This window comes from Erithacus rubecula (genome assembly GCF_903797595.1).
Source record: "Erithacus rubecula genome assembly, chromosome: 22".
NCBI lineage: Eukaryota > Metazoa > Chordata > Aves > Passeriformes > Muscicapidae > Erithacus > Erithacus rubecula.
The window spans coordinates 2,383,783-2,400,317 of NC_136674.1; the positions used below are offsets into that span (position 1 = coordinate 2,383,783).

General features: G+C 44.7%; 1 protein-coding gene across 2 annotated transcripts; it reads right to left on the reverse strand.

Annotated features, from left to right (window-relative positions):
- Window positions 1–160: 160 nt before the first annotated feature.
- INTS2 (integrator complex subunit 2) lies at window positions 161–14,564 on the reverse strand. 2 transcript variants are annotated; one of them, XR_013776622.1, is made up of 24 exons: window positions 14,189–14,564; window positions 13,636–13,774; window positions 12,928–13,030; window positions 12,641–12,754; window positions 12,264–12,394; window positions 12,004–12,177; window positions 11,275–11,501; window positions 10,469–10,594; window positions 9,850–9,921; window positions 9,635–9,749; window positions 8,920–8,988; window positions 8,643–8,777; window positions 8,311–8,487; window positions 7,990–8,098; window positions 7,191–7,295; window positions 6,594–6,758; window positions 6,219–6,420; window positions 5,579–5,704; window positions 4,829–5,018; window positions 3,652–3,906; window positions 2,560–2,668; window positions 1,897–2,002; window positions 1,561–1,737; window positions 161–1,359 (listed from the first exon to the last, which is right to left on the reverse strand). XR_013776622.1 is itself a non-coding variant. In XM_079324661.1 (24 exons), the coding sequence occupies exons 1-24, from the start codon at window positions 14,479–14,481 to the stop codon at window positions 1,190–1,192; spliced, it is 3,588 nt and encodes a 1,195-aa protein (XP_079180787.1). In that variant the 5' UTR covers window positions 14,482–14,564; the 3' UTR covers window positions 1,044–1,189. The 2 variants fall into 2 exon arrangements, 1 of the variants encoding a protein (XP_079180787.1); XM_079324661.1 differs by having other exon boundaries at window positions 1,044–1,359; window positions 1,897–2,005; window positions 2,564–2,668.
- Between the last annotated feature and the right edge of the window lie 1,971 nt (window positions 14,565–16,535).

Below are 16,535 nucleotides of genomic sequence, written 5' to 3' on the forward strand. Positions count from 1 at the left end.
TGTCACACACAACTCCTGCTCTTGTCAGGTGTCTGTGCCCCAAATGTTTCCCTCAGGTGAAATTTGGGATAAACCTGGAAAACTTAAAAGCAAAACAGGCAACTCCCTTTCAACTTCAGTCACACTGCTGTTGTTTTGTTGTTTGGTTTTTTTTTTATTTAAATACCACTACAGCATATAAAATTACACTTGGAACTGAGGAGAAAAAAAAAAAATACATACATTTAGATTATTTACACAATTTACATAAAGATGACAAAAACAGACTGGGGAGGCAGATGGTGACAGGGGGTGTTGCACAGGAATCCTGGAACACAAACCCACTGGGGGTTCCCACATTTCCACCTGGGAATTCCATCCTCATACACTCAAGAACCAACTCCAGGATGGAGATGGAGCAGGAAGGGTTTGGCCCTGGAATTGCTTTGGCATGGCTGAATTCTGTCCCTCCTCTCCTCATCCCTCTGCACTCATTTCTTCAAGTCTTTTTTATCTCTTTTTTTTTTAAAGTTAAAACACACAAAACCATCTGAGCTGTATTCTTTAAAAATCCCATTTATATGGCTCGTTTTTATTATCAGTATTTTTTTTTTTTTAAAGAAACTTTTAGACCAGTTTCAAACTCTCAGTGAAGGCTGGTTCATCTTTAAATTAAGTTCCTGATCTCATGAACTGAAGCTTTGACCAATGGTTTGACACACAAATTTTCTAATTTTCTTAGAACTCAGTGTGACAGTGCAAGTTTTTGACACCACTTTTTCAAGTATTCCTTGGAGTACTTTATTCCAACTTGCTCTGCAAGCCCCTGGATCAGGAAGGAGCTCATTTTCCTCAAGAAAAGCACTTCAATCCCCAATTTTTTTCACCCATCATTTTGCTGTTTGCCCAACAAAATAAATATTCATTTTGCAATGTTATAAAACCCTTCCAGGTGTGTTGCTGTGCCACTTCAGGAGCTGAGCAAGCCTGAAAATCAGTTTCCCTGGAAATTATTTACTGATCCCATCAGAAGTTTTCACTGGAAGTAACAAAATCCTGTTGAAGGGATTTTCTTCTCAGCCACGACTGAATTGAATGAATGAAAAATGTGGATTCTGCTCCAGCTCCTCATTCCACTTTCACAGCTTTTTCCAAATTTAGGCACCATAAAGAGAGGGAAAGCTACAGACCAGCTTCCCTGGAGTTTTTTCTAAATTCCACTGACACTCATGTTAATTATTTCAATGATGGTGTTTTCCACACACTGGCAAAGCTGAACATCAGGGTCCAGGCTTGCAGTGTCCCTGGAACAGCTTTTGCTGGAGGAATCTTTACAGAGCCCTGAGAAATCATGTGGCTTCTCCTTCAGCTGCTGGAGACCTAGAAAATGAAGCAAAGTTCACCTAAATAAATGCTGAGATTGATTTCCAACCCTGACACCAATGTGGATGTTATGAGATGGCAAAGCTGAGGCAGCAGCAGTGCAAGCCTCACCCCAGGCTGTTTCCAGAGGCAGCAGGACATTCCTGCCTCATCCCCTCCTCTGACCCTCTGGGGAGCTCCCCAGGGGCTCTGACTTACGGGTGATGATGGGGTCGAAGTCTCGTGTCTGGGTAGCAACATCAGAGGCACAAACTTGGCCAATCTGGATCAGCAGGGACATGATGTCCTCATAGAGGGGGGGAAAGGCTTGGCAGAAGGACACCAGGCAGGGCAGGGTGGGCATGAAAAACGTGTAACGCTTGGACTGGGTCAGGACTGCCAAGGAGGAGCAAAGGCAGAAGTAAAAATAAATGATTATAAAATCCAACCAAGAACTGTTGTTAACTTTTACAATTAGACAGACAAAACTGCATTCAGCCTAGAGAAATGTACTGGCTGCCACAGCAGGGGGGTTTGGGGGTGCTGGGGTGGTACCTGTGAGCAGGGTCCCCATCACATTGATGGCCAAACGAGCCACACTGAGGGATTTGGGCAGGGCATACTGGATACACAGGTAGGAGAGCAACTGGATGGCAAAGATCTGTCAAAACAGAAAAGCAATGAAGTTACAGGATGTTTTACAACTTCTGTCCAAAGCTCTTCACCACACTCAACAGCAAGGAAATACTCTCTGTTTTACCATGAAGCAAACCTTAACAATAGTTATTGTGATTGTTTTTCTGCTGGTATTAAGAAAAAGAACCCACACATATTTAACATTAATCAAAGTGTTTCAAAATCTCCCCCAGACACAACATTAATGATGGGCAATAAAGGAACACACAATGTGCAACACAACCCTTGCAGAAGCTTTTTAGGTCTGATATATTCTAGTTTTAACCTTAGTTGATCAGCAGTAACTTAATACTAGAAAGGATTAAATAAGTTAATTTAATATAAAAACAGGGAATCTTTAGCCCAACAAATTCCAGTTGCCTTCAATGCCAGGCCTTTAATTTAAGGTAAAAATACTACAAATGACACCTGAATATTCCAGGCAAGTTAGAACAGTTAGTGCCTGTTTTATGCTCCCCCCTCAGAATATTTCATCAGGGTTAATACCCACAGTGATTCCCTAGCCAGGTGAGTGCACTGTACCTGTTTTTTCCAGTTCAGGCTGGGCAATGAGCTCAGGAATGAAATCCAGACAGATGTGCATGGATGGGATCCCAGCCACTGTCAGTGCCAGAAGTTCACAGGGATAACCCTGTGGGATTAAGAAAACACAGGTGTCAATGTGTCACAGGTGTGTTTTAAAAATTCTGCTTCAACTTAAGACTTTAAATTACACCTGGATGAATGCTTTGTTTCAAAATCAATGTATTTATAACTCCCTTTGTTCAGAGTTTACAGCAGGCTGTAATGCCAAGGCAACAAGAGGCAGGCTGGATACACACCCAGGGTCTGAATCAGCTCTTTATCCTCAACATTCAGTGACTGCTTGCATGGAAGCTCTCTCTCCACTCCCCAAAGGAAAGCAGACTGCTGTGACCTTTTCCTTCTGTGTCTTTCCTGTGCTCCAAATTTCACCATCAGCCCCAACTTGCTCATTTCACAACTGCCCCATAATGACTTTTTTATCACTTAATCAGTTCCAGGTCAAGGCAAATTAACTCCTTGTAAAGAGTCTGCCATCTGCCAAGGAGCAATTTAATATGCATTAAAAACACATTTATATTTTTTAAATTGCTGATCTTTCCCCTCTTCTTTTTTTTTAAAGGTGCTGAGCTGCTTTTGCAGGGCCAACCTTTGTCCTATCCACTCTAAAGAGATAAACTGTGCCCTAACAACAAGGAAAGATAAGGAGATGTTTACATTTGAAGCCAAATTAATTTTGAATAATGGCAATATTAACTTAAAACCATGGCCAGAAAAAAGTAACCCACAGAAGATGTGGAACAAGTAATTACCAAGATGATTAGGGCAGCTTCCCTTGGCCTAGATACCCAAACTGATAAGGGCAGAGGCACAGGAGGGGTTTAATGATGAGAACAGGCAGAATTTGGGTGCTGCCTGTTCACTAAAGCAAAGAGACCAAACAATGAAAAGGGAGGAAGTGTGAGCTCTGCAAAGGGGGGGACAGGAAGGAGAGAAGTGGGTTTTTATCCTCCCTGAGGAACATCCAGCAGCCCCTGAGCTCTGGGCTCTCCCCCTGCAAAGCAGAGCAGAGTCTGGCAGTGCAGAGCAGACCTGGAAATGCACCAGTTTAACGATGTTGGGGTCAGCAATGTACATCTGGTGCAGCAGGCAGCAGATCAGGCACTGCACCTCCCGCAGGTTGCACAGCAAACTCTGCTCCTCCTCCTCCTCCTCCTGCTCCTCCTCAGCCCCCTGGGGGCTTGGGGGGCTCTGCACATCCCTCAGCAATTCACAGCTGCTGCTCTGGCCCTTCTCTTCCTCTGTAGGCAAGCAGATCTCCAGGAGGATCTGCACAGCAGCACTGTCCTGGGGAGAAAAGCCACAGGAGATGTTGAAAAACACTCAGTGAACTAAAACAAATCAAACACAAAATAAGGACAATTTAAGAAATGGAAGATTGTAATGGGATCAGGATTCATACCTATAGATTTTTTTAAGTACAGAATGAAAATGACTCAGCTCAAGAATCACAAATCCTGTAGAACATTTAAAAAAACTTCAACACTTTATCTCAATCAAGATGCAAAGAGAAAAAAGGCTAAATTTAACAAAACATCATAATCACAGATGAAAAGAGTAAATTCAGTGGAATCTCAAATTGCTTCAAAATAAATATCCAGTGGTCCCTTAAAGCATCCAGAGCAGACAAAATATGCAAAGGGCCATCTAAATCACAGTATTCATCACCCTGCTCATTTAAATATAAAACTTTCTATTAACTCAAAAATCATATTATAATGGGAACTTCCTATGGGACATTTTTCCAGACACACAGAGGGATGAAGAGATGTCTCTGGAACAGGATTACTCAAGAATTTCCACAATGTCAAGCTAAGGAAGTGAGCCATCCTTCAGCCTCACACTTCCCAGTGCTGGCTGCTTCTCTGAAACATCTTTCAGATGATCAGGCATTGGGTCTGTCACATCTATTGATGTTTTACTGTTCAAATCCAAACACAGGAACAGCCTCTGCATCACACAAGCATCAAGGTAAAAGGGCTGTTCTGACAGAACAACCACTATCAAAGCAGTACATCAGCACAAAGCTTCAGACTAGAAAAAAGAAAATATTTAACCACCTGAATACAGAGGCAGCTTTCTTTTCCATGGTAACAGAAGCTGGTAAAAAAATATTTAAAAGACCTCACTTCTTAATTTCCTGTGTCTGCATTTCTCTTTCATCACTGTTTTTCCTCACATCATGGAACATCCATTTCTTCCCTCTTACCTGAGCAGCAAGCAAAGCATTTTTTAACTCTTCCCTTGTAACTTCTGGGGCCTCAGGACCCATTGCATTGTTTTGGGATGGCCTGATGTCCTGCTCTGCTGTTTCCTTCAGGTGAGCATTAAGGTAAGCTTTGGAAGCAAGAAGATATCCATTCAACATGTGCAAAATGATATCCATCAGAGGAGGACTCCTGAGATGGGAACAGTAAAACAAAGACATTTCAGTAACATGAACAAACTGAAAGCACTCCCAAAGGCTGGAGCACCACAGCTCCTCCTCTGGCATCACTGACATCTGGAGGAACCAATTTCCAAGTACTGCAAAGATTCCCCTGGGAAATGGAGCAAACCTGCCTCTGTCACATCCATCAGCAGCAGCCACTGGCAGAAACTGGTGCCCAAAAGGATGGAATAACCTACAGGCACAAGGGCTGGAAGGATGTTCCAGCCAAACCTCAGCCCCACCACGTGGCAGCAGCCATTTCCAACAGGCTGCAAAGTCTGTTCACCACAAATTCACACACCCAAATCCAAAATGGATGAGCCATGTGCAAATCCTAAAGTTTCCAAAACACAGCTGGACAGGATGAAATGTTGCAACAGCAGGCCCAGCTCCACAGACCTCAGACCAAGCTTAAAACAGATGCAACTGTGATTTGAAAAGATGTTCTGAAGTGCTGAAAGCTTTTAGAAGTTTTCTGTTGGACACCTTTATGTTAAGCACTGCCAGTGCAGCAGCACAGCCACTCACCTGTGAACTCTCTGGTCACACCTCAGCACAATCAGGGGATCAATCATCAGATCATTCTGGGTGTATTTCTGCTGCCGCACGATTTTTGCTGAGGGCTGCAGGGCATTAACAGTCATCACCCACAACCTAAAATGAGAATATTTTTATGGTTTTTTAAATAGAAAATTTGTATAAAGGGTTCCCTAAGCATTTGGTCACTTAGTCATGTATTTATAGGCCTATCAAGTAACAAAAACCCCATTTGCAGCCCTTGAAGTCAAACAAGGTGCATTTAATTTACAGTCCCTGGACTTCCAGCAGTTTTCACTGACAGAGAGTATCTACTTCATAAAAAAGGCATTTTCTGACCAAAGTGAGTTCCAGTTCCATCAGTAATTCATCACAAACAATGGACACTATAACACCATACTCCTGTATTTTAAAATGAAGACTTCCTTTTCCCTGAGAATGAGAACCCCCTTCCTTTGAAATGCAAAGGTTCAAAATGTCAACAAATTTTTAAAAATGCAGCTCTACACATTCTATTCAGTCACAGCCTCCAGTCTCCCAGATAAATGCATTGTGTGACTATTTTTTAAAGAAAAAGTGGCCTCCCCCCTATGTGCACCAAGAAACCAAACAGTATTTTGAGCCTTGATACCTTCTGGGCATGACAGTGTTCAGAACCATCCAGAGTTTATTGACAGCCTGCAGGATCCCCCGTGGGACTCCAGCTTCCAGCAAGAGATTCATGTTTGAGGTTAACACTTCTGCATAGGGGATCAATTCTCCAGCTGAGAGAAGGGTCAGATGTTCCAGGATCTGCATCAGCTGGGTGTGATTTCCAGGCAGCATGGAAAAGGCTGTAAAACACCAACAACAAACAGAAACATCAACAAACAGAAACATCTTGGTAAAAATACACTTCTGACATTTGAAGCATTTTGGTTATACAAATGCAGCATAAACACACACTTCCAAATCTACTATATTCCAAAGAATTTGGGAAGGATTTACTCAGAATGAAGTTCTTTACCTTCCTGGAGCTGTTTGGGGGAGTGGTTCTTGGCCATGTTGGTGAGGAGCATCCTCCTGAGCAGGGCGTCGGTGCCGGTGATCTGCTCCTCGCAGATCCAGTCATCCACGATGCACAGGTGGGGGTAGTTGGTGGCCAGGAGCCTCAGCAGGGCAGAGTGCAACCCTTGGGGACATCAGGGACATCCACAGCTCAGATCTCAGCAGCTGCCTCTGTCACCTGAACACATCTGTGCCTTTTATTTCAATCCCTGAGCTGAATTGTTGCACAGCAGCTCAGTGAGGTGCACGTTCACAGCCTGATACTCCAGCTCCAACAAAAGTTACCCTTGGGAAAGTAACTCCTAAACTCAGCCTGGAATATTCAACATTCTCCAATTCCTACCCTAAAACCTGCCCTAAAACCTGCCCTAGGGAGGTAAGACCTACTCTAAAAGGAACTGCTTTCCTCACACTTTCACTGTGACTCTTCAAACATCTCTGACAGATTTTCAAAGCAAGAAAAAGGAAAGCAAGCCACAAAAAAAGCAACATCCAGTGAGCAGAGAACACTCAGCCTTCCTTGTCATGCACTTTAGACCTCCAGACACGTTTTTACCTCCCAGTTCCTGCTGCAGCCCCTGTGCCTGGCGGATGAGATACTTGATTGGAATCTGATCCATCAATGCTGAGGAGTAGGACTTGGGTTTTCTCTGCATTGCAGCTACAAGGGAACAGGACAAGAAACCACATGTAGCAGTTACAGCTAAAAACACATATTTCTCCAACTGGATCAATAAGGAAAATGTAAAGCACTTGTTTTTGTATTATCCAAGCAAAACTGAGAAAATATCAAATATCTGGAACTGATTTTAGAGTATTTCGGACTTCCTCGAATAACATGAAAAAAAAAAAAGACTGAAGAACACTGGAAGTTTTGTACCTTAAAAAGGGCTGGTAAAACCACACCAGATATAAACACTGAATTTTCACTACAGTTTAATTTCACAACAGTCTTTTAGAACCGATTTAAAGTCTTCATATCAAAGGTAAAAATGGGATCCTTAATTATTTCCAACTATCAAATTGCCAACTCAAAGAAAAGTGCGTGCAAGTTTGATGATACATGAATAAATAAAGATCCCAAATATTTCTCAAGTCTTTGTTAATTGCTGTCACATTCATTAGATGCTCACTTCTTGTAACTCAGCTTGGACCTCTTTTAATCTCCAAAACAAATTATTCCACCAGAGAGTTTTAGCAGGGACTTTATATCCTGAATCTCTACAGTAATGTTTTACTTAATCCAAACTTCTAAAGGTTTTAGGCTGTGCTTAATCTGACAGAAGCATGGATTTTTCTCCTCTTTACACCTAATTTCCAGTTAATCTGCTCCCTCTGATGCTCTCAACATTTACCTAGAATCTTTGTGCTGGCCAGCAGTGCCTCTTCATAGGACAGGACATAGTAGAGGACAAGCAGTTGTGTGGTGATGCTGAAGCGCTGTGTGGGACGAGTATTTTCTCCCTGCACATAAAACCAAACACAAAGGTCAGGTTGAATTCTTTATTCTTGGTAGAAAAATTTGGATTTATCTGAGCAATAAGATTCACAACTGTCACTGTAGCAGGAGGGAGCTTACAGGCAGTGAAAACAAAAAGTGAAGCAATTTAACACAAATACAAAATCCTGAACCACGTCCACATAAAGTACAAGAAAGATCCAAACAAGATGATTACCCCAGAGAGTCCTTGGAAAACATTGAGGATCTCCTGTTCTGTGACAGGCTGGTTGGTGGCCTCTGGGTTGGATTTAGATGCAGGAGTGAGGATGGAGTTAATGTAGACATCAATGAGGGGAAGCAGCTGGGGGTGCAGTGGGGTGGTGGTTTCACAGAGCTGCCGATAAATCCAGTCCTGCAACAGAACATCCTGACTTAAACACAGCTCATTAGCAAATGACATGGCAGGAAGGTACAAGATTCATCAAGAATTCTGCTCCTTTAAGTCAACCAGCCTAAAAGCCTCATCAGCATTCAGAACTACAAACAGAAATAAAACCAAGGAGGTACCTTAATGGACACTTTGTGCTTGGTGAAGGAACGACTCTTCAGGAGCTGGTAAATGCAGTGGATGGGTAAAAAGCCAGTGATGTTGGCACTGAGGCTGCCTGTGACAGGCACACGGACTGCATGGGCTGTGACCACCTGAGGGGAGGAGACAACCAACAGAAAAACACCCCTCAGCACAAGGTCACACAGCCACACCCTACTGGCACCTCCTTATTTCTGAGGAATACCCCTAAGGGAAAGGCAAAGGGGGAAAAATAAATCCCCAGGTTGAAAATACCTGTTCAGTGAAAATCTCCTGTGTGAAGATAGTCTTCATTCTGCTGAGAGAGCTGGGCTTAATAACAATCTGAAATTCAGAAGAAAGGACTTAGAATTGCAAGTTCTATCTTTCTTATAACTAAGGAATGCAAATTTATTATAAACAGTTAACTTTTAGAAAAGTTTTTAAAACTTGTCTGTTTTCCTGGTATCCCAGTCACATCTGTATCAAATGTCAAACAAACATTTTCCAATGTCACAAGTTCATCACTCCATGTCATCCTTGTCCTAAAAACTCCCTCCACAGCTTTTACATCTGGTGAGACACTTCCATGAGGGTGAAATGTTGGCCAATCTCCTTTGGCAATTTAAGTGAAAATAATTTTTACATATATAGATACTTAACTATTTTAAATATAAACTCTGCAGCTCAATTTGGAAACTGCTTTGGTTAGTCTTGTAAAAAGTTAATTTCTGGGAAATAATGATTTCAACAGTGCAGCACTTTTTGAAGATACTTTTATAATCAAGTTCCTCTGTATCAAGAGCTATGCACATTTTAATGTTCTTCCAGAGGAATTACTAACTCATTTTTCAGGTTATATTTATTTTAGGTTTAGCAAAACCAAAGTTTTTTTATAGCAAAAGTAAAGTAAATACCAAAGCACCAAAATTCAATAAAAAAGCTGACTTTAATAGACAAATGCACAGGCTAGAAATAGTTTAGGATTTACCTTCATTCCCAAGGTGGAGCAGACCAAATCAATGATGGCACTGAGCTGGTTGCTGTGGAAATACATGGCTACCAAGAGCAGCATCTCTCCAAAGGAAGCAGACACACCAGAAATGCTGATGAGAACAAAGAGGAAGAAACACAGGACATAAGTAAATAAGACACAAATAAATGTGAGATTACTGGAGTCACTAAAGAAATCCAGCCTGCTCTCACCTCTCAAAGTAAGCTTCTTCCTTTATCATCCAACTGAGCCACATCACCATGAGCTGCTCCTGTTCTGGGGTGCTGCACAAAGAAAATCCAGAATAGATCCTTTCCCAGAAAACCAGTGCTAGTTTTACTATCACTTGCAGAAAAGACAGTATTTGAGAATCTTACACCAGGAGATTTTTTGCCACTTTACTTTTAATTTTTGCCACTTTTACTTTTTGCTTCACTTCAGCATCCAGCTGCTGATAATCAGTGATCTTTGGCACAAAGGTCACTCCAACTGTCAGGTAACTTCCTTTTTGGAATGCACCCAACATAAGCTACACCCCTGAATTATCTGCACTGCTTCTCTCTAAGGAATTTAGCCATGAAGTTGTTCCATGAAAAAATGAATTAGCCAGGCCTCTCACACTAAGTTCATGCTAATGCTCACCTCTCAAAAGACTTGCTATAAAACAAGAGTGAAATATCCATTCGCTCACCACAGAGACAAATCCCTCCCATCAACATACTGCGATTTTATAAAGAATTAGAGGAAAAAATAACTTTGCAGCTGTGAGGAGGGCACTGCCTTAATGGAGCTAAAACAGATGTTGCAAGTCTCCTCCTGCACTGAGGGTACCTGACCAGGGTGGAGAAGGCCAGCAGCATGCAGAAGGACAGTGACACGAAGCGGACGCCGGCCGGGGTGGCGGGAGGGCGGCTCGTCATCAGCTGCAGCAGCTGCTCAGCCTCCTCATCCGTGGGCCTGAGCAGCACACAGAACACAACAGAGCTGGGCATTCAGCAGGGAACACATTTCCATTCTCTCACAGTGGTTAAGGATTGAATTTTCCCTGTTATTCAATCTATGGAGGTGGTAATTGGCTCTGAATTTAAAGGCATAAAAATCTCTGTTAAGAGACAACAGTGAGAAAACTTCCCCATTATTTTAACAATTTCAGCATAAAATTTATCTTTTTGACTATAGTGCAGAAGGCAAACATCTTTAGCTTTACATATAAGAACTGTGAAAATGGAGTTGAATCTGATGTCATGTTTATGTCTTTCTGCTCCATTTACCTCCAACAATGTGGTTAACAGCAGTAGTTGATTATCTTGCCTTTTAGTACAAACTACTTAAATTAAAAATAACAATGCATAAAGATGCTACATTAGCACTCTCTAAAAAGTGAAAGCAAAGGAATAGAAAATCAAAATCCATACAATGTTGCTAGAAAACAGCTGATAACTCCACACACTGCTCCAACGTGACTTTAGAGTTCCCTAAACAAGTCTGCAGAAGTGATTTTGCAACAAGAGAGAACTGAAATTGCCGAGTCCCGCCACAGGTTTTGAGGACACAGTGGCATTCAGACAGAAGTGCCCAAAGCCTGTGCTGACATGGGCAGCCAAGAACAAAGCCCAGAGGATGAGAAGGTCCCTTACTTGAGGCCAGCAATGCCCATGAGGGCGCAGTAGAGGCGCAGCAAGGCGCTGGCCTTCACCACGTGCTCCTCCTTCAGCCCCGAGTACACGGACACGTTGGGCTCCGCGTCGGCCTCCGCCTCCTCCGCGACGCGCGTGCTGCGCACCGTGGGCAGGATCCCCATCAGCTCCAGCAGCAGCTGCCTCCTCATCTGCCACAGCACTGAGCTGATGTTATCTCTCTTCCTCTGTGTAAGAGGTTAAAAGACGAGAACAATGTCAAATTCAGCCCACTGGGCAATGTATCATGTAAGAGTTTCTGCAGTCAAAGGAAGAGGATTATTTTTTAAAATTCAGTTTTCAGCTTCAAGCTTTAACTAAGTCACCTAAGCAAGTCAAGATGCATCTTCCCATTGTGAGCACTGATGCATCTTCCCACTGTGAACACTGATGCATCTTCCCACTGTGAACACTGAGGATGAACATGTTTATCAGGTAAATATCACAAATGTATAATTCCCTGGTTTCTATGCCAAAAAACCTCTCAGGGGAACAACCAAATAGCTTCTGCCTTCAGGGACATTATTTATAGACCTGAGAGAACCAGAAGAGGTTTCCTTGTAAAGATTCCTCCAAGAAGTGCAATAGGATTTATGTGCATTCACACAAATCTGCAGAACACGTCCAGAAGAGTTACAGCAAGCTACAAGAACGTTTTTTTAAAAGCAGAACATTCAAAGCTCTTCCTACCTGTTGTCCATTTCGGATGAAAGTTCCAAACCACGTGCGAACCTTTGCATTTGTTCCAAGCAGCAAACCACTCACAAAACACACCAGGTCACTGACTCCATCATCTGAGGATTCGTTCTTGGTGTGATCCAAGGTCAAAGCCACACCGAGACCCGGCAGGTGACACTCTTCCACCTGGATAAAACACTCAGGCTCAGACACCTTTGTGGTGTTTGAAGCCTCAGGAAGGTTCTTTATGATGATTCCCAAGTCAGACTCACCACCATGCCCCGCACCCTCAGGGCTTGGGAAGGGTTCATCTTGCACAGGTGCCGAAGAGCTTCGGTTCTGCGCCGGCCGCCCGCGCTCTCCTCGTCCTGCCGCTCGCCGTTCTTAATCAAACCTCTGCACACTAAAGAGACAACAGCAGCTCTCAGCAAACTGCCCTTCCCAAGGAAATCATCATGGCTCAGTGGAAGGGACAAGAACTGCCAGCAGGGACAGTCCCAGCCATTCTCTGCCCCATCAGCCTTTGTGACAGTGACTGAGAGAGGAAAAGCTGAGGCACACACAGCGAGCCCAGCACCCAACAGTTCAAACCTGTACAACTCATGGTTTAGAAATCTTTTCAAAAGCTGGAGAAGAAGCTGTAGCTCACCCTCGTTGAAGCTGTCAGGGACATTGGCCACCAGAAGGCAAAGGAACCAGGCTCCATTCTTAACGTGCAGCAGAGCTTCAGCCACATCCACTATTGGCAACAGCGATGGCAGCTCTGCGTGGAAAGAGGGTGTTAAAAGTCACAATGTTTCACTGGGAAACAAAAACCCTGTTTCCAAGAGCTGCACAGCTTGGATTAATTTTATATCAGTCACAACAGCTCCCAAAGTTGTTCTGTTATGTTTGAGAGAGGTCAGAAAACACCATAAATACAGGAACACCACACACCTGCTTGCAAAATGCAGAGAACATCTGCTGCCTCCTCCAGGTAAACAGGACTCTCAAAAAGCTCAGAAGATTTGAGGAAAAACTCACCATTTGATTCTGACACCTGAAGAACAACATTTATCATCAGTAAGCAGGTTTTATCAAGCAATTTGTCTAAATCTGCTTTAATTCAGCATGTTGAATAGATTAAAAACTGCCAAAAACATAAAGTTATAAACACAGAACAAGAAGGAAAAGTTTGTAAAATAAGAAATATTTACTACTGGAAATACTTCAACAGATGGTATCATTGCTTCTTTTCAGAAGAAAAATAGCCCACTGACATTCTAAGTTTACACAAGGAAAATAAAATATTTGGTGAACAAGGAAATGGGAGAAGAGAAATATGAAGGCACCGCAATAGGAGCAAATAATGGAATGGAGAAAAGTCATTACTTCATTTCCAAATTAATTCTGCAGATAGATCACAAAATCACATTGTGTTGGAGTACAGGATATTACAAAGTCTCTGTAACATCAGTAAATACTTTCTTTAGGAAGTCACAAAGAGTTTAAGCACAAACCACTGTTCATCAGACTGAGATTTTGAATAATGATACAGCAGGTAAGGACTGGAGAAGAGTGCTCACACCATCAGCAGCACCAGAAACAGAAGCAGTGCAGAGGGCAACCTAAAACCCACAAATATCCACTTGTGGGGAATTTCACCTTGTTCATAATGGCCAGTAACTCACTGAGCACCAGCCGGAGCCGCCGAGGAGAGTCACTGTGCTCAAACTCCAGCGTCAGCCCGTGCTGCAGCTGGGACACCAAGATGCTTTCTCCACTGCCACCTCCCAGCTTGTGCCTGGCACACAATTCAAAACAACAGCTATTAAAGGTTTCTGCAAAGACACAAATGCTTCTGGTTAAAGGAAGGCAGCGGCTCTCTAGGGAAGGCCTCTATCCTGCCACAGATCTGCAAAGACTGTTGTGATTGCAGTGAAAGAAAGCTAATTCAGTACATTACCCAAATTTTAAAGTGCTTCTATTGCCCAGCAGCACAAACAGTGAGGAAAGCGCATCCACCTGAGCTGTGCCTTCATCCCAGAGCATCCCGCACCCTGCGCTCAGCAAGGGGAACAGACCCGCAGGACACACAAACAAAACACAGCCCAGGGATTTCCTACGAGACCATCAGGGGACGCGAACGGCCGGGTCTTTAAACAGCTGTAACAACTGAACAGCTGGAAAAGCCACAGATCTCCGCTCTCTGCGTTACCGGAGCTGCTGCTCCTTGCTGGCGTCCTGCTCCAGCGCGTGGAAATCCACGGACAGCAGCGCCACGATGGAGTTCACGGCCTCGACCCCCGAGAGCAGCCGCAGGATCAGCTTCTTGTCCTGCGCCCAGCTCTGGCTCTGGTCGGCGGGCGCGCACAGCGCCATGCGCACGAGGCAGGGCAGCAGCAGCCGCAGCTCGGGGTCGCTCAGCGCGGCCAGGCGCACCACGTCCACCTTCTGCATGGCCTCGAAGGCGTAGGGGCTGACGAATTGCAGCGCCGAGCACTCGGACATGGCGGCAGCAGCGACTCCCTCACGGCCCCGCGCCCACCCGCCGCCACCACCGCCACTACCGGGGGAAGCGGGAAGTGACGTCACGGCGGGAGGGGCCGAGGGGCGGGAAGGGCTGAGGGGGAGAAAAGGAGAGGCGGGAAAAGCTGAGGGGCACCGCCCTGCCCGCCCCCTCAATGAACCCACACCACAATCAAGGCTTCATGAATAATTTATTCCATTTGAATTTTTTTGTTTTTTTTAAAAAGTATAAACCTTTTTTTTTTTTTTCTTCATTTCCTCGATCACAATTTGTACAACTCAGTGTTTATGGCATTCGGCAGAAATAGTGTTTGTTCCTTAAATCTCTTGTTTTATTTCTGTGTTTTGTCACGGTAAATACGACGGCGGCTCGGCTGAGGGCACATGGCGGCGGCTGGGCGAGGCTCCCCAGCACACGCAGCCGTGCCGGAGGGTGTGGGAGCGGCTCCCTGGCCTGTCCAGCCTGCCAGAGTCCCGCCGGGTGTTGGAATGGCTGCCCAGTGCATCCAGCCATAGCGGCAGGGCGGTGGAGCAGCTCCGTGCTGTGTCCAGCTGTGACAGACGGGCGGTGGAGCAGCTCCGTGCTGTGTCCAGCCATGACAGACGGGCGGTGGAGCAGCTCCGTGCTGTGTCCAGCTGTGACAGACGGGCGGTGGAGCAGCTCCGTGCTGTGTCCAGCCATGACAGACGGGCGGTGGAGCAGCTCCGTGCTGTGTCCAGCCATGACAGACGGGCGGTGGAGCAGCTCTGTGCTGTGTCCAGCCATGACAGACAGGCGCTGGAGCAGCTCCATGCTGTGTCCAGCCATGACAGACGGGCGCTGGAGCAGCTCCATGCTGTGTCCAGCCATGACAGACGGGCGGTGGAGCAGCTCCGTGCTGTGTCCAGCTGTGACAGACGGGCGGTGGAGCAGCTCTGTGCTGTGTCCTTCTGTGACAGACGGGCGGTGGAGCAGCTCCGTGCTGTGTCCAGCTGCGGTGGTGCTGTTGCATTGGCTGCCTGGTGTGTCCAGCCAGGGCGTTGGAATGGCTGCCCATTGTGTCCAGCCATGATGGAGAGGTGGTGGAGCAGCTCCATGGTGTGTCCAGCTGTGACAGATGTTGCAGCAGCTCCATGCTGTGTCCAGCTGGGGTGTTGGTGTTGCAGCAGCTCCGTGCTGTGTCCAGCTGTGACAGGTGTTGCAGCAGCTCCATGCGCTGTCCAGCTGGGGTGTTGGTGTTGCAGCAGCTCCGTGCTGTGTCCAGCTGTGACAGGTGTTGCAGCAGCTCCGTGCTGTGTCCAGCTGTGACAGATGTTGCAGCAGCTCCGTGCTGTGTCCAGCTGTGACAGGTGTTGCAGCAGCTCCATGCTGTGTCCAGCTGTGACAGATGTTGCAGCAGCTCCGTGCTGTGTCCAGCTGTTCTGTGTCCACTCACCAGGCCACAGGCTGTGCCATCCCAAGCCAGTGCTCAGCAAGGTCCTCATGTCCAGTTGACTCGGAAAAACCTAAAGCTCGATGAGTAGCATCCTGAAAAAGTGACCCTGAGGATTGTGGTAGGTCCCAAATCCAGTTTTACTGTAAATTAAGCTTTACTCCACTGAAAATAAAAAGTACACCCACAAATAATAATAAAAAAACCCCCTTAAGTATGAGGCATAGTCCTGGGCCCTTTACTTAAAAAATTAAAAAAAAAAAAAAAAAATAGAAAAGAACGTAATAAAACAAACAAAACCACCTTCCCAGCTGGAGGTTGTGAGACAGTAACGTTGTACAATGTCACCCCATGAATGATTTCTCCAAAGAAACCCAGAAGAAAACAAGGTTGATGCAGCATTACTATCCCAACAGACTGATATGTGGTGCCATACTCTTGTGCAGCAAATTAGATGGTGCAATAGCATTTTTTTTAAATCCTTTTACTCTTATTTTTGAAAGCTTTAAAATAATGCAACATAATATTTTGATATTACAGTATTAACAAATAGTGCTTGATTAAAGACATTGGCAAGTCTTCATAGCAACACACAAAGTTAAAATTACCATCAGAGGTAAATAT

Excerpts from the sequence above, each read along its gene's own strand:
- INTS2 (XM_079324661.1), bottom strand. The coding sequence starts at position 14,481 with ATGTCCGAGTGCTCGGCGCTGCAATTCGTCAGCCCCTACGCCTTCGAG. Across the intron at positions 9,750-9,849 it reads GAAGAAGCTTACTTTGAGAG|CATTTCTGGTGTGTCTGCTT; the intron begins GTGAGAGCAGGC and ends TGTTCTCATCAG. Across the intron at positions 2,006-2,563 it reads CCCAGCCTGAACTGGAAAAA|CAGATCTTTGCCATCCAGTT; the intron begins ACAGGTACAGTG and ends TTTCTGTTTTGA.